The sequence below is a fragment of the Gymnogyps californianus genome, chromosome 9 (genome assembly GCF_018139145.2).
Source record: "Gymnogyps californianus isolate 813 chromosome 9, ASM1813914v2, whole genome shotgun sequence".
NCBI lineage: Eukaryota > Metazoa > Chordata > Aves > Accipitriformes > Cathartidae > Gymnogyps > Gymnogyps californianus.
In genome coordinates, this window is record NC_059479.1 from 12,525,716 (window position 1) to 12,553,666 (window position 27,951).

Sequence of the window (27,951 nt, forward strand, 5' to 3'; positions counted from 1 at the left end):
ACCGGCCTCTGGTTTCTGGCACCTTCACCCCCTGAGGGGAGAGGCTGGGGCCTCCCCACGCGGTTCCCCCGGTGCTGCCGGCTCGCCCCTGCTGCGGCTCAGTATCGGGTGCCGCCATCTTCTTGTACGGTACTGGGCGCCGCCATCTCGCCGTGCCCGGCGGGGGAGGGAGGGGCGTTAACGCTTTCAACCGCCCGCCCGCGTGGGCGCCGCTGTCGTGCCGTAGGGCGGCGCCGCGCAGCGGCTGCCATCCTGCGGCAGGCGGCGGGCTGAGGGAGCCGGGGCGCCGCTATGGCCAGCCAGGCCGGCACCGAGGGGGATATCTGCCTCCGCCCCGCCGGCACTGACCGCCGCTGTCTGTCCCCAGGGATAAGCCCCCGCCGCTGCCTGCAGAGCTGCAGCACTATCTATGCACGACCCTTCAGTGCCGTGGCCAAGCTGCTCGGAAAGCGCCGGCCGCCGTGGGGAGAGGGGCCCCAGCAGGGCCCCACCGGCCTTGTCCCCGGACAGGGCTCGGTGCGCCCTGACAGAAAGTCCGTGCCCTGCGCCCGGGCTTCAGCCCCGACCCCAGGCCGGCCAGGGTGCCAGAGGCGTCAGTGCAAACTGTGGTGTGTTTTTAAAAAAAAATCCACACAGATTTACTAAAGAGCCTCTCCGTAACGTGCCTGATGCACTGAGGGGATGTGGAGATCACAGAGATTTTATTAGTAGTTACTGCAGTGATTGCTGGGTGGATTTGCACAGCTCGCCCACCACTCCCTCAGCCCCGGCAGCAGCGGTCCCTGTTCGCCCGCGTCCAGCCAACATCGCGGCATGTCCCCGCGTGCTTTGTGCTGCCTGGCTCTGGCACGCTCGCCCCGCCTCGCCACTGGGAACAACGTTCCCTGCTGCCCGGAGGTTTAGCCAGTGTGCCACCTCCCTTCCCAGACACAACCTCATGTTTGGAAGAGAGGAGGTTTGGGAAACTGCTTTTGCTCCTTGGAACTGACCTGAGGGCAAAGATGGTTTGGGAGGGAACAAGGGTGAAATAATGTTATTTCTTACTGCCTAGATTTCTTCTTTCCATAGACAACGCTTCACATCACAGCGTGACAGCTAAGCTTTTCTGCATTGATGTTGCAGAGCAAAAAGGTCACCTTTGTCTAACTTTTACGAATAACAGGACAGGAATGAGTCGTCGCAAACTCTACCACATGCTCAGGTAATGAGCTATGAGCCCTCCCTTATCCTGCTGGGCTGGATTCTCCTCCTGTGAGCATTGCCACTGGCCTTTGGCTTCCTATTGTAAGCATCCAGCATTAACGTATACATCTCTCCTTCCTTCTTCCTTACCTTCCCAGTATGCAGAGGTGCAAAATAACTGCTCTTATATGTGTGCACAGTCTGCCTCAATGTGTAATGGGTGGTTGTAGGGATGGTTCATGGACTCTGGTGCGGGTAAAACCAAAGACCTTTATTGTTTACAAATTTGTGCTTATATAGATTCATTAGCTGTCCACGCGCTCAGGCTTGTTCCACGATTAGTTAATACTTTCTGTTCACGCGCCGCGGCTAAGCTTCTGATTGGTGCTGTCGAGCAAGACACACGTCTTCTGGCTTCGGTCTCATATCTGTTTTCCAAGTTATTTCAGTCTTCAGCTTCTTTTCTGCGCACCTGCTTTATCACTTATTTACTCCCTTATTCTATGTCTTTCAAGGCTATGTCTAATTGTTCAAGGCTGCTCGCAACACTCCCTGCAGATTCCCACAATTCCTCCTTTTTGTTTTTCTACCCAAAATGCAGTGTTTATCATCCTCTGCAGGGCCTTTTGCAGACAGGATAGCAAACACTGAATAATGAGCAGGAGGCCACAAATAGCACATAATAAAACTAGCCCAATCTTTATCAAACCTTTAAGCCAATCATTCATTCCCCAGTTACTAAAAAGATTTTCTATCCAACCCCATCCATCATCAAGTTGTAGCTTTTTAACTCCCTCTTTCAATTGTTGAATGCTACGGTGAATAGATTCCAAGTGATCGGAGAGATTCATACAACACATACCGTCAAGGTCTTTACACTCGTGCTCCCGTGCTAAAAGCAAAAAATCAGTTGCTGCACGATTTTGCAAGGTTGCATGTCTTACAGAATCAACATCTAAAAGCAAACTACTCAAGGCTTGAGAAGTAGCATTAGTCTGCTTGGCTAGCCAACATCCCAACTTATTTAGTGTGGCTAAGGCCTGTGAGGCTGCCACCCCTGGTGCAGCTATAGAAGCCATAATTATCTTTTCACTGTTCCAAAATTCCACATCATCCCTGCACTCTGCCTTAAAGGCATGGGTCGATCGCTTGGAGCGCCGGTGATTAAAAATTATTGATGTATTTGGTGTTAGCAAAGTGAGCCTCCCCAAACTGCAAGGCCCTCCTTTTATATGAGATGGTATTTCCTCCCCATGCGTGATTGCCACAGATAAAAAAGACCCCTGAGGGAAGCGCCAGAGGCGCGTTGCTAGATGTGGAAATATTCGGGCTAGTATAGTTGCACCAGGCTGTATTATTTCTATATATGGACAGAGACGAGTTGATATTTTGCGCTGTTGTTCGATTGCGCCCTGAATAATTAAAATACAAACAGCTGTCCATTTTAACTGAACCCAGGAGTCCAAGTTCTTGCGGCTCCTGTGGTAATTGGGGTAAATGAGCACTCCACCCGTCCCAGTTGTCGACACAGGCGTTGAAACTGGAGCACAAATGCTGGGACTGGATAGTGTTGGGCCAGGTATCCACCAGGACTCCGACAAGACATGTTGAAAAAGGGTTCCCTGGAGATACAATAGACAGGCAAATAAAATCTTGTCCTGTTAGATTCGCTAACGTGACCCACACATTCGTCTTTGGTTGTGGTGGCACCCATATTGCTTGTATACACCCAATCAAACTTAAAAAAGGTCGTTATCCTCTCCATTTTATATACCGGTCTGTATAACAACAAAAATAACGGATTGAATAGATCTTACGTATACTATTGATTCTCTTACAATGAATACACAATGGTGCTAAAGTATGATTCAGATAAATGTGCTGATTACCATTAAAATAAATCAAATACTTTCTACAAAATATACAATGTACAGTAATGTATCCATAGCAGCGCTTACAGACTAGACGTATAGACACCTGAGGCCTAGCGAGGCCTGATACACAACTCCTACTGTCTCAAGCAAGTCATTTCCCATCAAAACAGTTTGCGCTGTCACTCAAAATGTCTTCTGATGTCTCGGCAGGCCCTTCAGGGTCTTTTGCGGTTGTCTGTTGTTTGCCTGGTACCTGCAGCTTTGTGAGCGCTGGCCGTACACACCGAGCTGGAACCCAGTGGGGCCCGTGATCTGTCAAAACACAAGCATACCCTCTCCCCCATGTTATTAATGTAAATGGACCTTCCCATTTACCATTTAGTAGGGATTTCACCATGACAGGTACATTTTTATCTCGTAATGTTTGCTGTGATACCTTCCCTAAAGAGTGAAAATGGTAGAGCATCACCGGTGTCTCAGGATGAGGGGTAAAGGACAGATGATTCAACACATACATTGCTTTTCCTAAGCGTGTCTGCGGGGAGTCTCCAACGGTTCCCCCTTTTTGTTTTAACAACATGGTTTTGAGCACACTAACTGTGGGTACTGCTGTCGAATTGACGTCAGTGCAGTGGCAACATATTGCTGGCAAATGATGGGTGAATTTTTCATTCCCTGTGGCAGTACTGTCCAATGGTATCTTTGCATAGGTTCCTCACAGTTCTCTGTGGGTACTGAAAAGGCAAATCTAGATGTATCTTCTGCTGCTAAGGGTATGGTAAAAAACCAATCCTTTAAATCGTTGATAATAATATTCCAATTCGTGGGGATCATTGCGGGAGATGGCATACCCGGTTGCAGTGAACCCATGTCTTCAATTACTGCATTGATTTGTCGCAGATCATGTAGCAGACACCACTTCCCATTTTTCTTTGTAATGACAAACACTGGGGTATTCCATGGGCTAGTTGTCGGACATTCACTGCTGCCGCAAAGGCCCCAGCAAGGGCTTCAGTTTGGTGCGAGATAGAGCCAACGCTATTGCAGACCTCGATCATCTGTATGATAACCGGCCCTTGTGATAGGGTTTGTAATACTCGTTTACGGTCTACATTAGCGTTTTCAACCGCTAGCTTAAGTAATAGGGCTTCCTTTGCCTCGGCATTATCAATCTGCTTATCGAGAGCGTCTCTCAAGCGATCAATAAATTGCATGTAAGGCTCGTTCGTTTGTTGCATAATACAGGTAATTTTTTTTTTTTTTTTTTTAACGGGTAAATGATTTTTCTGCTTTCCCTGTCTCTGGTACTTTAACCATGGCTTGATAAGCTAATTGGGCAGTCAAACGCAAAATCGCGGGGTCAAGTCGTGCCTGTAATCGCGGATTGTCTAACGGCGGCCGCCCTAGCAGCTGGGGTAAGCCTGCTCCATGTAATGGATCATTCGGCTGCTTTTCTAAATTTGCAAGTGCTTCCTGGGCACACAGATCCTGCCACTGTTGTGTAAATAACAGTTTCTGAGTTGGCGTTAAAATCATGGCGGCTAATTGGCATATATCATAAGGAGTAAGTAATTGTCCTGTAAAAACATTTTCTAACAGACTCTGAGAAAAGGGGGCAGAAAGTCCATAGGTCACAACGGTTTTTCGCAACTCCTTGATTAAGTCCCAGTGGAATGGTTGCCACTCATTTGGTCCTTGATCCCGCACCAGGACAGGAAAGGACCAACTCACTGCCTCAAAGTCTCCTGTCTTAATCGCCTCCTCCCTTAGCTTTGCCCACCGATCTTTAGGATCAAAGTCCATGCTGTCCGATGTCGTTTTTTTCGGCAGGGCGGGAGGGATTGCTACAGATGCTGGTGTAAAACCGGGCAATTGTCCAGATACATCCACAAGCTTACACTGCTCACCCTCCGGAGGTACTGAGGCAGCCTGTAAATCTTGGGATTTAGGTCTGACAGTGGAAGCAGTTTTTTCTTCCCCTACGCTTGCTGTCGTTTCTTCGGGGGGGGTGTCTGGGGAGCTATAGCACTCGCGGCGGCAGCGGCAGCTTTTTATCTGCTTAATCTGCCGTAAATTATCTGTCACTACACGCCAAGTGGTCATAATTTGAGCTGCCGTAAGGTCGCCTTGTGAGGCTGCTTCCCAGATTAGTGTACCGGCTTTCTCCCAATTATCTACATCAAATACTTCATGCAACTGTGTGGGAGCTCCGTGCGTTTTAAGCCACATTAACAACATTTTCATAGTCCGTTCCTCACATTTGATTCCCCGCTTAGCTAACAATTGCAATAACAGCCGCAAAATGGACGCTTCTTCTACAGACATATGCGCCCCCATTTAAAAAAAAAATAAAATGCTCCAGTTGCTCACCTTTATTTGGTGATTGAGACCCGGGTCGTTCAGCTCCTCCGCTGATGAATTCGTCCAACTGGAGTCCCTACCGACGTACGTTCCACGCTGTAGTTTCGTGCCCCACGTTGGGCGCCATTTGTAGGGATGGTTCATGGACTCTGGTGCGGGTAAAACCAAAGACCTTTATTGTTTACAAATTTGTGCTTATATAGATTCATTAGCTGTCCACGCGCTCAGGCTTGTTCCACGATTAGTTAATACTTTCTGTTCACGCGCCGCGGCTAAGCTTCTGATTGGTGCTGTCGAGCAAGACACACGTCTTCTGGCTTCGGTCTCATATCTGTTTTCCAAGTTATTTCAGTCTTCAGCTTCTTTTCTGCGCACCTGCTTTATCACTTATTTACTCCCTTATTCTATGTCTTTCAAGGCTATGTCTAATTGTTCAAGGCTGCTCGCAACACTCCCTGCGGATTCCCACAGGTGGCCTAGGGAGTCATAGCAAACTTTTTGCTTGTTGTTAACCACCCTAACATAAGCCATTTGGTTCCTTGGTGTGCAAACTGTGTAATAAACAGAGGAGGTGCTTTTGTGCTGGGACATAGAGAAGGCCTGCATAAAACCAAACATATGTGCCTGAAGTCAAACCAAGAGTCCTTTTTTGTAGACCTATGTTACGGAGGAGTTTCCCCTCTTGTTTGTCTTATCCTGTGGATGCTGAAACAAGTCATGGCTTTAGAGGACGTATTTGTATCATGTTAATCTTTCTACGTGAAGTATTTTTCTGTAGCGATGAGAGAGAATGAGGCAGGCTAATGGCAAGAGATTTAAAGTGTGATATTGTGTGATAAAGAATTTCAGTTCAGTAGGGCTTGTCTTTTAATTACATAACTAACTTCAATGAAAATAGGTTTTAAGCTTTTACTTGAACACTCAGTGATGCAAGCCTTACAGAGAGGGTATAACTTTACCAGGGCATTTTGAGCCCAAACACAGAAAGGCCTTTGCCAGGATGAGGTTTTTTTGCCAAAGCAGCTCTGTCTTCTTGATGCTCCTTTGGTTGCCTCTTGCACTAGAGGTTTTTGAGGCTGTAGGGAAGAGTCTTTTGATGTGAAACTCCTGCCCTTTCTCTTTTGCTATAGTTTAGCCACAGGGGTGAAGGGGCTGGGGCTTGGTTTTGTTTCTGTCTGACCATTCTGTTTGATACAATGAAAATGCGGAGGAGCAAACCAGAGAAAATTGCTTTTTTAAATGCAGAAAACACATAACCACAGCACTTCAGAAAAGTGAGTGGGGTTCAGGAAATAAAAACCAGAGGCCCTGTCCCCTTCCTGCCCTGTCGTGTGCAGTGGAGGAGGGCCATCCCCTTGCTGGTACAAACGGTCCCAGAGGGGACAGTGAGAGGTGGGGCTTGGCGCAGAATTATGACGAACGGGCACATGGGGTTTCCCTGGCCGGCTGTTGGCCTGGGTGTGCAGTGCTGGAAACAGACTGCCTTGCTCCTCTGCTTCTTGATTTCCCTGTCTGTAATGTAAAAAATGTTGTGGAGGTTCTTAGGGTAAATTAAGGTTTGGAGTCCTTCGCTAGGTGCTTGTCCTGGTTTCGGTTGGGATAGAGTTTATTTTCTTCCTAGTAGCTGGTACAGTGCAGTTTTTTGGATTTAGTAGGAAAATAACGTTGATAACACACTGATGGTTTTAGTTGTTGCTAAGTAGTGTTTATACTCAGTCAAGGATTTTTCAGCTTCTCATGCCCAGCCAGCAAGAAGGCTGGAGGGGCACAAGAGGTTGGGAGGGGACACAGCCAGGACAGCTGACCCAAACTGGCCAAAGGGATATTCCATACCATATGACATCATGCCCAGTGTGTAAACTGGGGGGAGTTGGCTGGGAGGGGCGGATCGCTGCTCGGGAACTAACTGGGCATTGGTCAGCGAGTGGTGAGCAATTGCATTGTGCATCACTTGTTTTGTATAGTCTAATTCTTTTAGTGTTATTATTGTCGTATTATTATTATTATCATTATCATTATTTTTCCCTCCTTTCTGTCCTATTAAACTGTCTTTATGTCAGCCCACGAGTTTTTTTTTTTTTTTTTTCTTTTCGATTCTCTTCCCCCATCCCACTGGGTTGGGGGAGTGAGTGAGCGGCTGTGTGGTGCTTAGTTGCTGGCTGGGGTTAAACCATGACAGTGCTGAAGAAATCCTCCTTGTGAGTAACTCTTCCTGACCATTTATGTGGTTCTTCAGTGGTGAAGGCAGTATAGGACTGGCACGATTTGGCTTCTTTACCAGCACTGCAGCCATCCCGAGTCTTCCCTGTTGAACAGGAGCTAAGCTCCCTTTGCAAAAGTTACGAGTGGTAATGTGGACCTGTGCCTGGAGTGAGGCAGGTGCTCCCCATTTCCAGCCCCTTTCTGCTTTACTTTCAGCTTCAGTTTCATGGAGAAGACTGAAGAGAGACCACCCGTCCATTGGATTGTATGGCTTCAAGTCTGGCTCGATGCGGCGGGGGAAGGATGCCATCATCTTCACCAAGACTGGAGGGGCTCTCAGCGTGGGGCTGCTTTCCCAGACCTACACGGACTGTGTCCATGCTGAGACAGTGATTATCTCACTGGTGTCGTTCAACCAGCAAAATGGTATCCTCCCTTGGCTGAGTGGCTGAGCTGCTATCCTCCTCCAAAGGGACATGGGGGGCCAGTGGCACTGCCACGATGCTGAGGGCACAGGCTGCCTGCAGCTGTCCATAGGCCACGTGCGCACAGCCCAATGTTTGGAGAGGGTGAGAATAACTGTAATCAGTGCTGCAGCTGGAGAATCCCTGCAGCAGGCCTTGCTGTTAACACACTGCCGTGCAGCATTATTCCCTTTTCCTTGGGCTGGAACTTCTCATGCATCTGCTTGGGGCATCTGCTGCTAACCTGACTCCTGGAAAGCCTTTGCAGTCATGCCACCAACCTATGGGCTACCTGTTTCTGTCCCTTTCCCCCCCGCCACGCAGACCCATGTACACATCCCCTGCCCAGAAGCTATCCTCTCTGCTGCTTTTCTGCGCCTGTAATGGCCTTTGGTGCTGCCTGGGCATGCTAGCATACTTCCAGGCTGTGTTTCCTTCATGCCAAAGGGAGTTGAGAATATACAGCTTGTACATTATCAGCTGGCATGACATTGCTGCCCCCCACTCAGCTTGATACTTATAAGTGTTTTTCTTCAAAGCATCCTACTGTCATGTCTGTCCTGGCTCAGTCTTTCTCTGAGACCATCCTCCTGTAGTCTGTCATGTGTCATACTTCTCTGGAGTGTCAGGCCTGTGGCCAGGTCTTTGCAGGTGGATTTTTTTGTGCCCCTGTGGCAAAAGGGAGGGAGGTGGACTGAGCAACCCTGTTCTTGGCTTTGTGGCTTCTAGAGAAAATGATTGTTACTGAAGACTCTGCCTAGCCTGGAGGCCATCCTGGAGCATACCGTCTTCAACACCAGGGAGGAGCTGCTGGCACAGTTCGATGCCATTCCAGGTAAAAAGGGCATGCACATCCTCATCTGGAACATTCGCAGGTACAGGGCTGGGGTGTGCGGTGAGGCAGCGATACCCTGAGGATGGGGAAGAGCTAAAAGCAGAGACATCTTCAGGACAGCGCCTGGCCTAGGTGGTCTAAGCCCGCTGTCATCCAGCCTGGCCACTGGAGGAACAAATGCAGGGATTTCTTCCTCTGTGTGACTGAGTGCTTGGGGTGTCATGCTGGGAGTTAGGAGACATGGGTCTAGTTCTGTCTGTCACAGGTGTGCTCTTTTTTTTCAGAGGAAACCAATTAATACATTTACTTCCTTTTCCCATCTGTGCAATGGAACTTCCATATTTCTGTGTTATCAAGACTGTTCTGAAGTGTTGTGCTACTTTGATGTTCTGCACAGAAATACCTGTAATTAAATGACTGACTAATGAGATCCATGGAGCGTGTGAAATACGCTGTTTTATCTGCTCCTCAGGAAGTTCCCTTGGGATCCTGATACAGAAGAGCAGACTGGTGTGCTGATGATTGGAGGAGACTGTCTTTATTTTTGTGTTTGGTGTTTTTCAGAAATAAAGATGGGAAGCTGGAGCTGGATTTTGATACGGACGAGCATGATATTGGGCTAGCAGACTTCCTTGCAGACGACGGGGAGATTTCCAGCAGAAAGGTTCTGTGCTCTCAGAAGATGGTTCCAGAGTTTCCTGGCCTGGAAATGGAGTACTCATTATGGGTAAGTTGACGAGAGCTGAAAGGGAGCAGGATGGCCCTTCCCCAGCTTTGTTCTGTGCATGACTCACAGCGGATGAAAGACATTAAATCCAGACTAGATTTTGGGTTCACCTGGAAAAGACTACATGCAACTAGAATTCTCCTACCTGTTCTGTTGTGCTGTCCCCTCTCCCAGGCATCCTGCAGTATCTTGTACCTGAAGCCTCGCATGTAGATCGTCCTGTGACAGAAGAAGGTGAACACTCAGCTAATCGCCAAGAGCCTGGCCAACGTTGAATATGATTTTTACAAGCCAAGATTCATCATATCCTTCCTGCCACCTCTTGGCACTCTGCTCCCACAGCAGCCTCAGCATGCTGGGGGGTTCCAGACCAACTCACAGCTGGGCTCAGGCCCATCTGATCTGATGCATAGAGAAACCCAGGATTTAAATGAATAGAGAGGCTGAATTATCTTCTCCTTCCTATCTTCGGGTCACCTTTGAGAAGCCAAATCCTGATGTGAAGCTTAGAAGGGAGCCCTCAAAGCTGCTTCTGCTGGAGCAGTGGATGATAGGGCTCACAGCTCACCTTGTACGTGAGCCAGTTCCTGTCATACCCCAAGGCCGATGTGCTGTGTCAGGGGAGAATGAGGTGGAGAAAGGCTTGAGGCTTTTGCTGACTGGTCAGTTTTGCTTGGGAAAATACCCACTGAATGGTATTTTAAATGACAGCATTATTCAATTCAGTGGAAAAAGCACTTTATCAAAATGTATAATGAGACCAGAAAAGCCTTTCTTCCCCTCTTTCCTCTTCATCAGCAGCTGGTCGCTGATTTTTCCTGGCTGATTAGAAGTTGGTCATTTGAGGTCTTGGAGCATGTTGATTCTCATTCCCAGCACCCACTCCTAGGCCACCCCAGCTCTTTGGGAGTAAGATGACTTTTTTGGCCTACCTGCTGACAAGTGCTTTTGGAGAGCAGTGTCCACAGAACAGAAACCAGTATCCCTGAGTAAAGCCAAGTGCAAAGAACAATCTACCCTTCAAATCCCTTCCAGAAAAAACTTTGCCTAAGCTGTTTTGAAGTACACCTGAACATCTTTTATCCCCCCTCCTCCTACATGCTTTAAAGGTGATTTTGTGTCATGAATTTTTGTACTTATGTTAATATGAAAAGATTGACCAAAGATGAAAAGGTGTTACTTAAATTCTGTACCTACGTACTTAGTCAGGAATTAGAGAACCAACAAAGCTGCTTTCCTGCTTTTGTAGCTTCACAGTAGTTCACATCTGTGTGCTAAGGCTCTCTCCAGGGATTGCACAGCCACTGTGTTTTGAGATGATTTGCAGAAATGCAGCAGGTTATAAACCTGTAGTGGTAGTGCCCAAGCAGTAGTGGTTTTCCACTTGCTTTCAAAGGTGCTTTGGCCTTGCATAGTCTGTGTGCATAAAATAACAGATCCTCGAGATTTGGAGTTTAGCACCTATTGTGTACAGATACAGTAGCATTGTATTGGAAAGCACCTGATGACTACGTACATTGCAAACGCATGAGCTCTAACTCTTAAGAAGTAAGCAAATTAAAATATATTTAGACAAAAAATGGTTAATGAAATATTTTAATCCTAAACCCACAGTTCCCTATCTAACAGTGATCTGTCTAGAACTGAATTTGTGAAACTGGAGTCTGCTGAAGGAGAGCTCGCTCTTCTTTGATGGGCCTTAGTGTCGCCGTTATTTGTTAAGATTTCTTCAGCCCTGACTGGATGTGCTTGATTTGTTTTTGTAAACATTGGTCATTTATCTTTCAATCACAAGTAAAATTATTAGTCATTAGTTATCTCATTTGTGATATACTCCAAGGCAGTTTTGTTTGGCCAGATCTTGCCTGTTCTATTATCAGGGTAATATAAATGCATATCAGAGTTTTTATTAAAGCTATAACCAAGGCATATTTTGACTTGGCAGTGACAGACTGGCTCTGCTCAGTACAGCTGTATCCAACTCCCCTCCAGTCAGTTACGCGTGTTCTTATCTGTGATTGTTGGCTGCGTGCACAGGGTTGTTGTTAGCAGGCCAAGGCTGAGCGCTTTTTCCCTGCTGAAGAGGGAAGGTGGTATGCTGAGGAACACAGTGTGGGCTGCTTGATGCTGCGGCCTCTCCGGAGTGTTTCACTCCTCCCTGTGGAACTCGTGTGTCTCCCCCGCTCCTCCTCTGGATCTTGTTGTTTATTTCTTCCTTGACACATTTTCCCTCGGAGCAAAAGGGTGAAGATCACCTTTGGATTCACCTGCAAGAACAAAAGCCACTACGGGATCATGATGTACCACAACAACTGGCTCATCAGATCCTATGAGAAGGTGGGCTGTTGAAGGTGAGTAGTTGGACTTGTCTCTTACCCCTTTTTATCTGGGAGGGGGGAGAATGGGGCTTTGCAAAGGGCAGCCTTGTCTTAGATCCTTGCTTCTACATTGCATGGTGTCCAGAGTTGAACAAGGAGACCTAGTGTATCCCTAGGATCAGATCAGTGTGTGCATCTGCACGGTGGGTGCCTGTCCGGGTTTTAGGTAACTAGAGATGTCCAGCTACTGTTTAATACTGCTGTGGCTGGAGGTGCTACCAGAGGACGGGCAGCCTGCCTTTCTTCCAGGGTGATTTCCAGAAGGAGTTCTGCTCTGGTAGGATATCCTGGACTCTGTTAGGAAGTGGTCACTGAAGCATTTGCTTCTAGGTGTTATCTTGCAGCAGTATCTCAGGGTTATGGCATGCCTTGGAGGTGACCATCTTTGCCACAGATAATTCTGGTCTGTTAGTTAAGCCAGCCTGTGCTCTGCTTAATGGAAGAAAAAGCTTCAGTATTATATGTCCAAAATACCTTTGCAGGGGAGTTTGCCAGGTGTTTGTACCTCATATGTGCTGTTGGCATGCAATGCACAGGCCATAGTGCCCTTTGTATCAGGGGTTTGGGGTGTCAGCACTCCCCGAAGGACTACTTTTTTTTTTGTTTTGAGCAGAATTGGCTAAAGCAGCTCTTTCCCTTCATTTCTGGCCCCTGGTGCAGGGAGGAGGTGTAGGTGTGATTGGTGTAATTGAATGCAACTTCCTAAATCGAGCACACAACAAAGAGGACTTTGAAGAAGGCAAAGACTACCGGTAAGAGAGACTGTGCCCAAGGCTGCTGTTTGGAGAGGGTTTCGCTGTGATACAGCCTTTGTTCTGAGCACTGCACATGTTCTTAGGTCTGTTTATTGTGAAGTAGCCCCAGATTGGCCTGTTGTTTCCTTCTCTAGTGCCCCTAGAAAGCATGGAGAATTTTATCCTGAAAGTCTGGTGCAAACATACAGCCTTGGGCTGAGGAAAGGACACAGTCTCTGTGTTCCTCCAGCTCATTCCCTCACAAGACTCCAGCCCTGAGGAGACTCCTCCAAAATAAAATGGAGCCTGTGTTCTTTAGCAGAGCTGCCCAAACCAGGAACACACCTATAAAGTGAAAAGAAAAAGTCAGATGCTCACATGGAGCCTCCAGTTAAGGGGTGCGGTGGAAGGAGGCAACATCCTCCCTGCAGGCACTAGCCCCTGCTCTCCTGGGGGTGCAGCACTCCACACTTCAGGAAAGGCTGCACTTGAGGAAAGGGACTTGTAGCCTGAATTTTTTTACGATGATATTGGGCCATTTTTTGCGGCTGTGGGGTGGGTGATACAGAAGGGCTGCTAAGGTGCCAACCTAAAACCTGCAATCACAAGTCTAAGTCAAGTTCTTGGGGAAGGGGTTTGTGTTTGCCCTAGTTTTTCCTTGTGCTGCCTGTTGTGCCAGTGGGAGTTGCCCAGCTTCTTATGGAGTTCTTCCTTCCAGACAGATGATCACTGTGCTGGGACAGAAACTGAACAGCTATTGGAAGGTGAAGATGGCACAGATGAACTTGGGAAATGTGGATGCAGCTTGCATGATAGCGTAGGAACCAGTTTGCCACTGCTCTGATCTTTGCCAGCGTTAAAAGGCCTGGAGGTTTCCCTTGGCCAAGGTGTGGTGAGAATGTGCCACCAGGAGGAGCAGAGATTGCCAAGGGGTGATTGGACTCCTCTTTCCTATAGGAAATTGAGATTTGAACCTGTGGAGTTTGGCCTGGTGGTTACTGGGAGGGATGCCACACCATGGGCAGGGTGTCCCCAGGAGAGCAGAGACACGTTGGCTGCCCGGGACCATCCCATGTCCTGTGCCAAATGGGCTGGGATTGCTTTGGGGTTGGGTGGGAGCGCTTGTTCTGAACAGCCTTTCCTGGTGTTTACTCCATACTTGAAATACTCAGACTGAGCATTGTTTTTTTCAGAGAGAGACCAGATCAAACGTGGGTACCGTGTGAAGAGTGTCTGAAGTGGAGGAAGCTCCCTGACCAGGTTGACCCTACAGTGTTACCAGAAAGCTGGTTTTGTCATCTCCATCTCCTCCCCAAATACAGGTAGGAGACTCATGAATTGAGTCCTGGATGACTTTTTTCCATGCCATCTCACATCCTTGAAATGCAAAGTTTCTGTCAAATGCTTGACTTCCTGCTTTCCTTCTACATACCTGTGAATACAGATCTTCATTAAAATAGGCGATGTTAAAATAGGAACATGTTTCAGTACATGCTTACTTTGGTCATTGCCTGACCCCTTTTTCCCTGATGCCTTTAAAATAACACCCTTTGATCTAGAGGAATCTAGCCATTTAAATTATAGTGCTTCTGAAGGATTGGATGGGTTTTAGTTGAATGTGCTGATTGAATTACAGTCAAATGGCAAAACTGCTAATAACAAAATACAGTTTCTTGTTGAGATCTCCTGATCTGTTGGAGAATAAAAAAGCTTTACCTCCTTACCAAGAATATCAGCTCAAATGCTAAGCAGAAAGAACTGGTAGAGTTGGACTGAGACCAACTGTCTGGATGTTACTGAAGGAAAATCCTTTTCTCAGATCAACAAATTCCAGGGTGCAACCAGTTTATACGGCTGAATTGCTGCTATTTGTTGAAGTTCAGCATTCCACAAAGATAGATAAGATAGCCTTCATGATAAACTATTAAGGAAATCAGTTGGCTCTGGAGGCTGAGGAGTAAGTTTTTATAGCCTAGAAACTAGATAATAAAGACACTTTTCAACAGAGGAGGAAGCTAATACAGGACTGCCTCCATTTAAAGCTCTTTGATACATTAAAAGTCAGTGGTCTGGAAGAGGAAGCAGCACAGATTACAGATGGGAGACAGTTCTTTGTCAAGCCAGACAAACAGGCTGTGGGATTCGTGAGTACCTTCAGACTGACCTGGTTCAACTGAGCGATCAGCAAGGTTGTGGCAGACCTGAGCAAGCAAGTAAAGTACTGTAGAAGGAGTAATTAGGATTGCCTAGATGTACAGATAATTTCTAAGTTAGCAGTATCATCTGAGGACGGAGACGTAAGAATGTGTTGGACAGTTCAGTGAAAACACCTGTGCAGTAGTTGTGGCTGCCAGAAAAGTAATAGTTACATTTCTGTTTTAAACCTGTATATGCAGGATTTTTATCTTGTGCTTCAGGACATCACTGCAAATGTATAGTGGTGCATAGAGGGAACTTTTCCTATAGACTGTTTCCACGTAACTCATGACTGTGACAGTTCCTTTCCTTTGAAGCAGCTGGTGTTAGTGGTCTATGTTGCCCACATGGGTTACGATGCATTTCTCTGTCAACTCTAAACTGAAGCAGAAATGACTGGCATAATATGTGGTGTGCTGAACTCTGTCTCATAGTCTGTACCTCATTTCAGCTATGTTATTTTGGGATTCAAGTGGCTCTTTTTCCCTTTAGCCCTTAAGCACAGTGTTTGATTCTTCAGCTGTTCTCTTGATCTTCTTTTATCTGAAATCCTAAAGGATTAGAGACATTGCGTAGATGTCCAAACCATGGAGATTTTTGGTGGGAGAGGGGAGTCAAACTGTTCTTTCACACACTTAGGCATCGTTGACTGCTACTGTTGCAGAAGCTGTTTGGCACCCCAGGAGCAGGAATACAGTGATGAGAAGAGACCCAAATACAGACAGAAATGCCAGAAGGGGTGAGTATATCCAGTTCCAGTTTGCAGCTCAGCTATCTGGAGCAAGGACACGGGAAAGAGGGGCGTTGGGTGTCCTGCATACAGGAGATGTCTGCTGCTTTTCTCTTGTTGTCCTGTTGTTCTCCAGGTGGAAGAACGTTTTAACACTTGCTAAGACAGCACAGAGAATCTTCTTTTTTTTTTTTCCCTTTTGTTGGTCTAGTGAGGTGGACGGAAGGAGGAAGAGGTGATTGTCGTCATCATCCGGGAGAGTGTGGAACAGCAAGTGAGGCAGGAGGGAGAAGGCTGCATGAGCCAGCACAGGGAAAGCCTTGATACCGCAGGGCTTGGCAGGTTCTCAGCCCTGCCTCACTGTTATTTGTGTTCCCTCCTGCCAAGAGAGATGCCAACGTGTGAAGATGTTGGAGCATGATATGAAATGAGACTGTGATTCTTATTTGTGTACAGTTTGGACATGCTTAAAACTCTTAACAGTAACAGAGATCAGGGCAGTTCCAGTCCCTGTACTCAATCCTACCCTGTCCTGCCTAGTCCCAGTGTGTTCCTTCCTGCCTCTCCTGGCTAGAAGAGGATGCAGAAAGCTGCATGCTTCCTCTCTTGGGATTGCAGCACTGGTCCCGTGTGGCCTCTTTCCCCACTTTCAGGTTAACTGGTTATATTAAAGACTCTGATGTTTTGAATTTTCAGGAGAAGTGTCTTTCGAACACAGCTGCCCAGGATGGGTTCTCTGGGCAGCTCTGTGACACTGCAGCAAGTGACCCTTTGTGGCAGTTGGTGTTTTGAAGACTGCTGCAAATGGTGAAACTCCATGGTGTACCAGGCGGTTTCCTTAACTGGGAAAACCTCAGGGGAGCGGAGAGACCCACCAGGAGCTGGCAGCTCATGCAAGAGCAGCTAACGAGACCTGGGTGGTGCCAGGAGCAGCCGTGGCCAAGCCCCCACAGCTGTAAAAGAAACCCCTGGGGAGCGTCAGCCAGGGCATGGCGTGGCAGGGCACACAGGAAAGGAGCTGTAACCCTGCCGGCTTGATCAGGGAGCAGTGGTCTCTACCAGGCAGAAGGCTATGTCCGCAACTGATGCAGCTTCCCAGACAGAGCTCTGATGGCAACATGCTGCTTCCCAGGTGCCAGGCTGCAGGGTGTGCCCTGCTCTTACACCAAGTACTGGATGGCTGCAGTGAGTACACCTGTGGGAGGTGCGCCCCGGCAGAGGAACTCCTCAGCTTAGTGGCAGAGCTCCAGGAGGACGTGATTAGGTTGAGGAGTATCAGGGAGTCTGAGAGGGAGATAGATTACTGGAACCACACCCCACCTTCCCTGGGACAGGCCTGTCAGGCAGACAGGACACATGATACGGAGGATTCCCTATCCTTTCCCCACCTGGCAGAACGTGGTGACTTAAGAGACAGGGGGGAATGGCAACAAGTTCCTGCCTGATGCAGCAGGTGCATCTCCTCTGTGACTACCCCACCTTCCCAGGTGCCCTTGTATAATAGGTACGAGGCTCTGCAAGTGGAACCAAACAGTGATGAGGATGATGGTCCATCTAGGTTGGAGGTGTCGCCAAGGTCAAGTTGGCCTGCGCCCCACATCAAAACCACTTCCATTAAGAAAAAAAGACAGGTTATTGTCATAGGAGACTCTTCTGAGGGGAACAGAAGGCCCAGTATGCTGACCAGTTAGTAAGGTCCCCCGGCAATTGGGAATCTGCTTTTGAAGGTGTTGGGGTCCATGAATGCTGGTCATTTTTTAAAAGCCATCTCTTAAGAGCGCAGAAGCAGGCAATTCCAAAGTGTCAGAAGTCAAGCAAGTTGGGCAGAAGGCCGGCTTGGATGAGCAGGGATCTTCTTCTAGAACTTAGGTGGAAAAGGAAAGTGTATGGACGTTGCAAGCAAGGACGGGCGATACAGAAGGACTACAGAGATGCTGCTCACCATTGTAGGGAGAAAATTCATGCAGCCAAACCTTGATTAGAGTTCAAGCTGCCCAGTACTGTGAAGGACAACAAAAAGGGCTTTTTTAAATATGTTAACAGCAAAAGGAGGATCAGAGAGAACATTGGTCTGTTAGTTGATGAGGTCGGTCACCTCACAAATAGGCACATAGACAAAGTGGAGACGTTTAATGCCGTCTTTGCCTCTGTCTTCAACACCGATGATGGGCCCTGGGACCCCCGGAGCCCTGTGTTGGAAGACCGTGACTGGGGGGATGATAAACTCGCAGCCAAACCTGAACTTGTTCGAGACTTGCTGCTCCAGCTGGATGTGCATAAGTCTATGGGGCCTGATGGGATTCATCCCAGGGTACTGAAAGAGCTGGCCGATGTCATCACGGGACCTCTCTCCATTATTTTTCAACTGTCTTGGGAGTCTGGAGAGGTCCCAATCGACTGGAAGCTGGCAAATGTTGTCCTAGTTTTCAAGAAGGGTAAGAAGGAAGACCTGGTAATTACAGGCCTGTCAGTCTCACTTCAGTGTCTGGTAAAGTTATGGAGAGTTGTTATTCTGGGAGTTATTGAAAAACACTTGAGAGACAACGTAGTCATTGGTGATAGCCAGCATGGGTTCACAAGGGGAAAGTCCTGTTTAACGAACTTTATTTCCTTTTATGGTAAGATCACCCATCTAGTTCACCAAGGGAAGCCAGTAGATGTCTTCTTTTTTTTATTTTAGCAAAGCTTTTGATACTGTCTCTCACAGTATCCTTCTGGACAAAATGTCCAGCACACAGCTAGACAAGTTCATAATACGATGGGTGAACAATTGGCTGACGGATCAGGCTCAAAGGGTTATAGTAAATGGGGTTATATCAGGCTGGCAGCCAGTCACCAGTGGGGCTCCCCAGGGCTCAATTTTAGGGCCAGTGCTCTTTATTGTTTTTATAAGTGATCTGGACACAGGAATCGAATGTTCATTAAGTAAGTTTGCCGACCATACTAAACTAGAAGGAGCTGTGGACTCCCTGAAGGGTAGAGAGGCCTTACAGAGAGATCTGGATAGACTAGAGAGCTCACCAACCATATGAAGTTTAACAAGAGCAAGTACTGGATTCTGCACATGGGATGGGGTAATCCTGGTTATACATACAAGTTGGGGGAAGAGAGGCTGGAGAGCAGCCCCATGGAAAGAGATCTGGGGGTTTGCATTGGTGGCAAGTTGAATATGAATCAACAGTGTGGCCTGGCAGCCAAAAGGGCCAACCGTGTACTGTGGTGCATCAAGCACAGCATAGCTAGCCGGTCGAGGGAGGCGATTACCCCCGTCTACATTGTACTGATGTGGCCCCACCTCATGTACTGTGTGCAGTTTTGGGCGCCTCAATATAAGAAGGACATCAGAGTATGTCCAGAGGAGGGCGACCAAGATGGTGAAAGGCCTCCAGGGCAAGACTTGGGAGGAGCAGCTGAGGTCAGCTGGGAGAAGAGAAAGCTGAGGAAGGACCTCATCCCAGTCTGCAGCTTCCTCAAGGGGGGCAGTGGAGGGACAGGTGCTGATCTCGTCTCTCTGGTGACCAGCGAGAGGACACGAAGAAATGGAAGGAAACTGCGTCAGGGGAAGTTCAGATTGGACATTAGGAAAAGGCTCTTCACCGAGAGGGTGGTCGGTCACTGGAACAGGCTCTCCAGGGAAGTGGTCACGGCACCAAGCCTGTCAGAGTTCAAGGAGCATCTGGACAATGCTCTTAGTCATATGGTTTAGCTTAAGGTAGTCCTGTGAGGAGCAGGGAGTTGGACTTGATGATCCTTATGGGTCCCTTCCAACTTGAGATATTCTATGATTCTACTTGACAGCACAAAGGTGGAGAAAGCCCCATGCCTCAGTGGTGGAGACAGAGGAAGAAGAGAATTGCAGGTCCTTAACACGCAGGAGCAGGAGAATAAAATGGAGTGGGAGAATGCGAGAAGACCAGTGGAGAATATCTTTGTGGAACTGAAGACTATTTCAGCAGAGTGGCATTTGCTCTGGTGCAAGGTAACAAATTTGTGGCTGTGGATCCCTGCTGGTTTGGAGGGTTTTGGAGAGAGAAGGTCAAAGTGGGTTGAGACGGAGTGACTTCTCCATAAAGAATGTAGGGGGCTTCTTCCTTATCTGCTGACTCTTAACTTCTTCAGGCCTGGCAAAGCTTTTTTTGTCTTGCTGATTGATATAATTCCTGTGCATGCACCCTCCTCCCATTTCAGGTGGAGAAAACTGAGCGTGAGAATTGTTGCCTGAAAACAGAGTTCTTGAAATGCCAACAGGAACTGGCGCTGCTCAGAGCTCAGAAGATGGAAGGCTTGCCCTGCAGCAAGAAATACATGTGTTACTGCCAAGCTGTGCGGCAGAAGCGGAAAGCAAAGCTGGCGAGGTCCGCAGAGGAGAAGGCTGAACTGACGGAGAGACTCAAGAATACAGAGACACACTTAGGGGTGCTGAGGGAGGCACAGGTTTCCTGCAGGGGCCCAGAGAAAGAAGATGTGAAGAAGGTCAGAGCTGTGGGTTGGCTGGTTGGCAGTCCCTGTCATCCCTAAGGTGGTGGGAGAGGGCAGGAGTCATCGTGGGCTGCTGTTTCTATAGGACACTGCTTCGCTGGTATCCATCACCCTGCTGTATAGGTAACTGGGTTATAAGTGAGGATCCTGCTGTTGTGAGGAGGTGGAATCACCAGATGAATCCAAATAATTGATCTGGCTTCAAAGATGCCCTACAGGAAGGTGCTTTGTCCATACTGTGTCTGTCCTATACTGTGGCACCTTGTTGCTGGATCCCTTGCACAGTCTTGGGTCTGTAATGGAGATAATGTCCCTGGTAGCCAAATGGGTCTTAGAGGGACTGGGAGCTGATCTCTGCTGGTTGAGTCCCAAGGATGGTTGTTGCTGGAGGATCTTGATTTAATACCTGGCTGGTGGAACCTGCACAGAAGAGGTTCGATTGTCTTACTGTGCCTCTTTCCTCTTGGCTAAGGCTTGGTTTCCTGTGGTGCAGCTGACGTATTGAGGGCTGTTGTTCACATGTTTTAAAGCACACTTCTTCGCCAGGTGTTGTTCCCTGCATCAATGCCCTGGCCTGCTTGGACCAGCAGTTTGACCTGCACTGTGTAGCTGGAGGCTGAAGAAAAAGGTGCTTATGGGACTGCTGCCTTTTCCCCTTTTCTCAAAAAGATTTATACTGACTGCAGTACAGAGAGGAGATGGACCTCAGGAGAAAACCAGACCCTTAACAGCAAGGTAAGTGGTAGGTTGCAGGCTACTGCCCCACACTATGTTCTATCTTCTGTTCCTTGTTTGGGGTCTGTACTGAGGCCATGTGGAAGGTCTTGGTGAGATGCAGTTTGCTGGAAGGAGCCCTGGCCAGAGCTAGTGGATCTGTCCTGGGTAGTCTTCTCTTCCCTCCCTTTTTGAGAGAGGGGTCTGCAGGACTCAAATGCTCCTTCATCCTCCTGTGTCCAGACACAGAAGGGGAGCAGGGTGGAACAGAGGGAGGAACAGAAATCCTTGCCAAGTTGGTTTCTGCGTATCAGTGTTAACACCTTCACACCCCTGTGAGCTAAAGTCATCTTGATGCATACAGTTCTCCAGCCCCGTGGTCAGTCTGGATAGTGGCTGACATGACTGCCTCTCCACAGCTGGAGCATTCAGCTCTGTCTATGAATTGCTCTGTACAGAGGACATCTTTACCCAAGAGAAGCCAGATACCTTTTGGCTTCCAGCCAGGAAACAGGTTTCTGGCTGAGAGAATTTCTCTGGATAAGTGTCACATTCTTTTTATCTTTGGGGGTGGTGGGATTTTATTTATTTATTTATTTATTTTCAACTTCTCTCTTTCACCCCCTCCTGAAACCCTTACTGCCCATGTTGTAAGAGAGCAACATGGGCTGCTCCCACACGGTGGCACTACTTGCCTGGCTGAGGGGCTGCCTGGCTGTGTCCCGCACTTGTCCCTTCTGCCTGGCCACTGGGTCTGCCCACCGGTTTCCCAGGGAAAGGCCTGCAATGGGGCTGCTGGCTTGTCATGAAAGCAGTTGAGTGGACCTTGGCATCTCTGTCTCTGTGGCCCTCTGCACATGATGCAGCTGGTTGGTGGATCACACATCTATCTGGTTGACCTCCTCCTCCTCCTTGCAGGATCTTGGGGAGGGTGAAGGCCACTGAGTTACACCAACTTTGAAAACATTGTGTGATAAGAACAGTCCTGCTCATCCCTAGCTGACTCAGAGCAGTAATTCTCAAAGCTGCTTCTCTCATCATGATGGTGGGGCCAAACACCTCCTGTTGCTCCTGTTTTCCCTGCCTCAGCTCTTCCCCTGGCCCCTCTTGTTCTCTTCACTGCTGCCACGCTGAACTACTTTTTCCAAACATGAGCTCTCCGCAGCACCCCCAACAAGCTCCATCAACATCTTTGCCCTCCAACCCTGTTCATCTCTCCCAACATCCCTATAACTCCCTCACGCTCTGCTTTTTCCTATGCTCCTCCTTGTGCCCATGTTCCTTGTCCGGTTTGCCCAGCGCTGTTGGGAATCTGTCCAAGGGCCTGGGCCATAACACAGACTTGCAGATGGACTGGCCTTTCCCTTCCTGAAGTCAGGCTTTTGATTGTGTTACAAATGGGTCAGGTATCCAGGGCTCTAGACAGGCACAAGATCTGGTTGGGTTTGTGGACAAACACGCTCCAAATGGTTTTATAGCTGAAGAAGCTTGGAATGGCAGCCTGTCGGAAACATACCTGCCTGCCATGTTTAGTGAAATGCGTCGGGCAGATGTATTTCAGACAGGACATTTAGCAAATATCTGTGGGTTTTTTCTTCAGGGACTGCAGTTCAACCCCCTGCTATCTCAGATGGGAGACAAGCAGTGGGGCTGGGTAGGTAGGGAGCCAGGGTCTTTGGGCTTTGTAGCTCTGCTACTGACATGTTCCCTGCATGAGATGAGCATGATAGCTGCTTGTCCTAAAATGAGGGTGAGCGTCAGGAGCATTATGCTATAGGGAGAGGCTGATGCCATGAGTTTCCCTCAGCAGCAATCCTCTGTGCTGGGGCAGCAAACACCTGGCCAGGAGGAGGATTGATCCCCACAGTCAAGGGTTTGGTAGTTTGCTACAGCTGCAGCAGGTATTGAGGTCTGAGGTCAGCTGTGCTGTGAACTGGGGGCACTCCAGCCTGCTCACCCTCTCTTTTTCTTTTTTCTTTTTCTTTTTTTTTCCCCAGCAAGCTCAAGTTGACCATAAAAGAAGAAATACTGGAAAAGCATGGGGACCTAGTGGAAGCTTCACCCCCAGACCTGACTTGTCCCAGCCCCTCTACTTCTCCCCTTCAGAAGAGCTTTGCAGTACCTTACCAAGAAAGGGAAAAACTTCTGCACATAAAACAGGAGGATATGAATGTAGGTGGCAGCTTGCACACCTGTCTGCTAAAAGAGCAGCTGGGCACTCTGAGCAGCACCAGCCCTGCTAACAGCGTATCGCGCTGCCTCAAGGCACAGACTCCAGCATTGCCCAGTAGCTCAGCAGGAGATCAGAAGGAGACTGGTGTGGTCCAGGGGAAGCAAATGCCAAACTTAATAGGAGCAACACAGGCTACAGACTTGAGTGTGTGAGTAAATTCATACAGCAGCACAAAAGACATAGACAAGGGATTCTTTGTGGCAGTTGGTATTTCAAAGACTGCTGCAAGTGGTGAAGCTTCCATTTGGCTTTTCTGTTTTGGATAGAAGGCAAGACTTGATAGATCAAAGGTGGAGAAAGCCCCATGCTTCAGCAGTGGAGACAGAGGAGGAAGAGAATTGCAGGTCCTTAACACACAGGAGCAGGAGGATATAATGGAATGGGAGAATGCAAGAAGATCAGTGGAGAATATCTTTGTGGAACTGAAGACTATTTCAGCAGAGTGGCATTTGCTCTGGTGCAAGGTAACGAATTTGTGGCTGTGGATCCCTGCTGGTTTGGAGGGTTTTAGAGAGAGAAGGTCAAAGTGGGTTGAGACGGAGTGACTTCTCCATAAAGAAGTGGGCTTCTTCCTTATCTGCTGACTCTTAACTTCTTCAGGCCTGGCAAAGCTCTTTTTATCTTGCTGATTCTGCTGGTTTTGGCTGGCATAGAGTTAATTTTCTTCATAGTATCTTGTCTGGTGCTATGTTTTAGTGTTGTGACTAAAGCAGCCTTGATAACACACCCATGTTTTAGCTATTGCTGAGCAGTGCTTGCACAGCGTCAAGGCCTTTTCTGCTTCTCACACCGCCCTACCAGTGAGTAGGCTGGGGGAGCACAAGAAGTTGGGAGGGGACACAGCCGGGACAGCTGGCCCCAACTGACCAAAGGGATATTCCATACCATATGACGTCATGCTCAGCAATAAAAGCTGGGGGAAGAAGAAGGAAGCGGGGGACATCTGGAGTGATGGTGTTTGTCTTCCCAAGTAACCGTTACACGTGATGGAGCCCTGCTTTCCTGGAGATGGCTGAACACCTGCCTGCTGATGGGAAGTAGTGAATGAATTCCTTATTTTTCTTTGCGTGCGTGCGCAGCTTTTGCTTTATCTATTAAACTTTCTTTATCTCAACCCATGAATTTTCTTACTTTTACCCTTCTGATTCTCTCCCCCATCCCACCAGGGGGGAGTGAGTGAGTGGCTGTGTGGGGCTTAGTTGCCAGCTGGGGTTAAACCATGATAGTCCTTTTTGGCGCTCAGCGTGAGGCATGAAGGGTTCGAGATAATGACAGATTTGATTGGAATGTGCTAGATCGAATTAATAGCTGTTATTGCTGTTTTTCTATTAATTGACAGGGTCCTGTGCTTGCCATGGGGCTTGCTTGCCTTACTGTGTATTAGAGTCTAGTGCTTGTTAGTGGCTGCTTTTTGCTTTTGTTGCCCGCTGTACTGCTTATCATCTTACTCTGCTGTGCCCGGGAACGTTTTGGTAACAGCAATGGCGATGCACCTGGGCTGGCACATGGCCAGGGCATCACTGCTGTTTCTGTGCTGCTCTGCTGGACAGGCTGGAACTCCAGTGTGAACCTGAGTTGAAGGGACTGTGACCTGTGGATGAGTCCATGTGGGAGCAGGACACCCCGAAGTGTCTGTGACTGTGGATAAGTCCATACCAGAGCAGGTACACCTCGAAGCGTCTGTGGCCGTGGTTATGTCTGTGCCGCAGCAAGTATACCTCTGAAGGGATTGTGGCCCAAGGAATAAGTCCACACTGGAGAAGGTACATCTTGAAGCATCTGTGGCTGTGGATAAGTCCATGCCACAGCAGGTACACATTGAAGCATCAGTAGCTGTGCATGAGGTCATGCTGGAACACCTCAAAGTCCATGACACTGCCAGTACACCCCTGGAGAGACTACAGCCACGGGTAAGGCTGTGTTGGAGCAGGTTCAGTCCTGAAGGGACTATGGCTGTGGGCAAGGCCACGCTGGAGCAGGTATATCTCTGAAGGCATTGTGGCCCATTGAGAAGGCCACGCTGGAGCAGGTATATCTCTGAAGGCATTGTGGCCCATTGAGAAGGCCACGCTGGAACAGGTGGACCTCAAAGCGACTGTGGCTGTGGATAAGTCTATGCTGCAGCAGGTATACCCCTGGAGAGACTGTGGCTCATAGATAAGGCTCCACTTGGAGCAGGTACACCCCTAAGGGACTGTGATCCCTGGATAAGTCCGAGCCAGGGCAAGGGCAAGGGGAGGAGTTCATTGCAATGTTAAACCCTATAACCTGACCCAACGGGACCAGAGATGGAGATTGTAATGGATATACTTTTAAATTGTTGTAACCCATGATTTCAGTTGCATGTAACAGAAATTACTATAGCAGGAACCACCTGAACCAATGGAGGACAAGCCTTACAAGAAGCAGTGCAAGTGCAGCAGTGACCCGAGCTGAGCTGGCTTTGGTGCCCAGTAACTCCACGTGACCCTGGCTGGATGCCAGGTGCCCACCAAAGCCGCTCTATCACTCCCCCTCCTCAACTGGACAGGGGGAGAAAATAAAACGAAAGGCTCGTGGGTCGAGATAAGGACAGGGAGATCACTCACCAATTACCGTCACGGGCAAAACAGACTCGACTTGGGGAAAAATTAGTTTAATTTATTACTAGTCAAATCAGAGCAGGATAATGAGAAATAAAACCAAATCTTAAAACACCTTCCCCCCACCCCTCCCTTCTTCCCGGGCTTAACTTTACTCCTGATTTTCTCTGCCTCCTCCCCTCCCAAGCGGTGCAGGGGGACGGGGAATGGGGGTTTGGGTCAGTTCATCACACGTTGTTTCTGCTGCTCCTTCCTCCTCAGGGGGAGGACTCCTCACACTCTTCCCCTGCTCCAGTGTGGGGTCCCTCCCATGGGAGACAGTCCTCCACGAACTTCTCCAACGTGAGTCCTTCCCATGGGCTACAGTTCTTCACGAACTGCTCCAGCGTGGGTCCCATCCACGGGGTGCAGTCCTTCAGGAACAGACTGCTCCAGCGTGGGTGCCCCGCGGGGTCACAAGTCCTGCCAGCAAACCTGCTCCAGCATGGACTCCTCTCTCCACGGGTCCGCAGGTCCTGCCAGGAGCCTGCTCCAGCGCGGGCTTCCCACGGGGTCACAGCCTCCTTCGGGCGTCCCCCTGCTCTGGCGTGGGGTCCTCCTGCTGCAGGAGGATATCTGCTCCACCATGGACCTCCATGGGCTGCAGGGGGACAGCCTGCCTCACCATGGTCTTCACCATGGGCTGCAGGGGAATCTCTGCTCCGGCACCTGGAGCACCTCCTCCCCCTCCTTCTTCACTGACCTTGGTGTCTGCAGAGTCGTTCCTCTCACATATTCTCACTCCGCTCTCTCCGGCTGCAACTGCTACTCCCCTGTAACTTCTTTTCCCTTTCTTAAATATGTTATCCCAGAGGCGCTACCACTGTCGCTGATTGACTCGGCCTTGGCCAGCGGCAGGTCTGTCTTGGAACCTGCTGGCATTGACTTTATCGGACATAGGGGAAGCTTCTAGCAGCTTCTCACAGAAGCTACCCCTGTAGCCCCCCCCGCTACCAAAACCTTGCCACGCAAACCCAATACAGCCCTAAACACCTGCCTGCTGATGGGAAGTTTTGAATGAATTCCTTAATTTGCTTTGCTTGCGCTCATGACTTTTGCTTTACCTACTAAACTGTCTTTATCTCAACCTGTGAGTTTTCTTACTTTTACCATTCTGATTTCTCCCCCCCATCCCACTTCAGGGGTAGTGAGCAAGCGGCTGTGTGGAGCTTAGTTGCTGGCCGAGGTTAAATCATGATACCAATTGATATAATTCCTGTGCATGCACCCTCCTCCCATTTCAGGTGGAGAAAACTGAGCGTGAGAATTGTTGCCTGAAAACAGAGTTCTTGAAATGCCAACAGGAACTGGCGCTGCTCAGAGCTCAGAAGATGGAAGGCTTGCCCTGCAGCAAGAAATACATGTGTTACTGCCAAGCTGTGCGGCAGAAGCGGAAAGCAAAGCTGGCGAGGTCCGCAGAGGAGAAGGCTGAACTGACGGAGAGACTCAAGAATACAGAGACACACTTAGGGGTGCTGAGGGAGGCACAGGTTTCCTGCAGGGGCCCAGAGAAAGAAGATGTGAAGAAGGTCAGAGCTGTGGGTTGGCTGGTTGGCAGTCCCTGTCATCCCTAAGGTGGTGGGAGAGGGCAGGAGTCATCGTGGGCTGCTGTTTCTATAGGACACTGCTTCGCTGGTATCCATCACCCTGCTGTATAGGTAACTGGGTTATAAGTGAGGATCCTGCTGTTGTGAGGAGGTGGAATCACCAGATGAATCCAAATAATTGATCTGGCTTCAAAGATGCCCTACAGGAAGGTGCTTTGTCCATACTGTGTCTGTCCTATACTGTGGCACCTTGTTGCTGGATCCCTTGCACAGTCTTGGGTCTGTAATGGAGATAGGAATGGGATGGAGCAAGGAACCCCAATGCACATGGTGCTCCTGGTCAGAAGGGGGATAGCAGCTGGGTGTGTGATGGGACGTATCAGATGCAGGCTCTTGCCACTGACTCTCCTCTTGGCTTTTGTCCTCTTGCCCACAGTGTTATGGAGAAACTTAAGAACCTGTGTATGAATGTGAGCTGGCTTCTCTCGTTTATCCTCCCCCACTTGGAGCTCCAGGATGTTAACTTTGAGTCAGATCAGGTGGATGAGATCTTGCAGACCATACTGAAGGAGACAAACCTCATGTTGGAGTAGTCCCCCCTCTCTTGCCACTGTGCCTTTTGCACATGATCATTAATAAACCCCTAGTTTCTTTACTTGTGCTCTAGGTCATCA

The 27,951-nt window shown here is 48.7% G+C and overlaps 1 protein-coding gene and 1 pseudogene across 3 annotated transcripts; one reads left to right on the plus strand and one right to left on the minus strand.

Moving 5' to 3' along the window:
- Window positions 1-291: 291 nt before the first annotated feature.
- LOC127019796 (uncharacterized) lies at window positions 292-27,929 on the plus strand (annotated as a pseudogene).
- LOC127019567 (uncharacterized) lies at window positions 1,433-5,881 on the minus strand. 3 transcript variants are annotated; one of them, XR_007766951.1, is made up of 2 exons: window positions 5,427-5,881; window positions 1,433-3,368 (listed from the first exon to the last, which is right to left on the minus strand). XR_007766951.1 is itself a non-coding variant. In XM_050901681.1 (2 exons), exons 1-2 carry the CDS (start codon window positions 5,559-5,561, stop codon window positions 1,713-1,715), a joined length of 1,227 nt encoding a protein of 408 aa, XP_050757638.1. In that variant the 5' UTR covers window positions 5,562-5,881; the 3' UTR covers window positions 1,433-1,712. The 3 variants fall into 3 exon arrangements, 1 of the variants encoding a protein (XP_050757638.1); XR_007766950.1 differs by having other exon boundaries at window positions 1,433-3,389; XM_050901681.1 differs by having other exon boundaries at window positions 1,433-2,804.
- Window positions 27,930-27,951: the final 22 nt, after the last annotated feature.

Excerpts from the sequence above, each read along its gene's own strand:
- LOC127019567 (XM_050901681.1), bottom strand. The coding sequence starts at position 5,561 with ATGAACCATCCCTACAAATGGCGCCCAACGTGGGGCACGAAACTACAG. Across the intron at positions 2,805-5,426 it reads GTCTCAATCACCAAATAAAG|GGAACCCTTTTTCAACATGT; the intron begins GTGAGCAACTGG and ends TTGTATCTCCAG.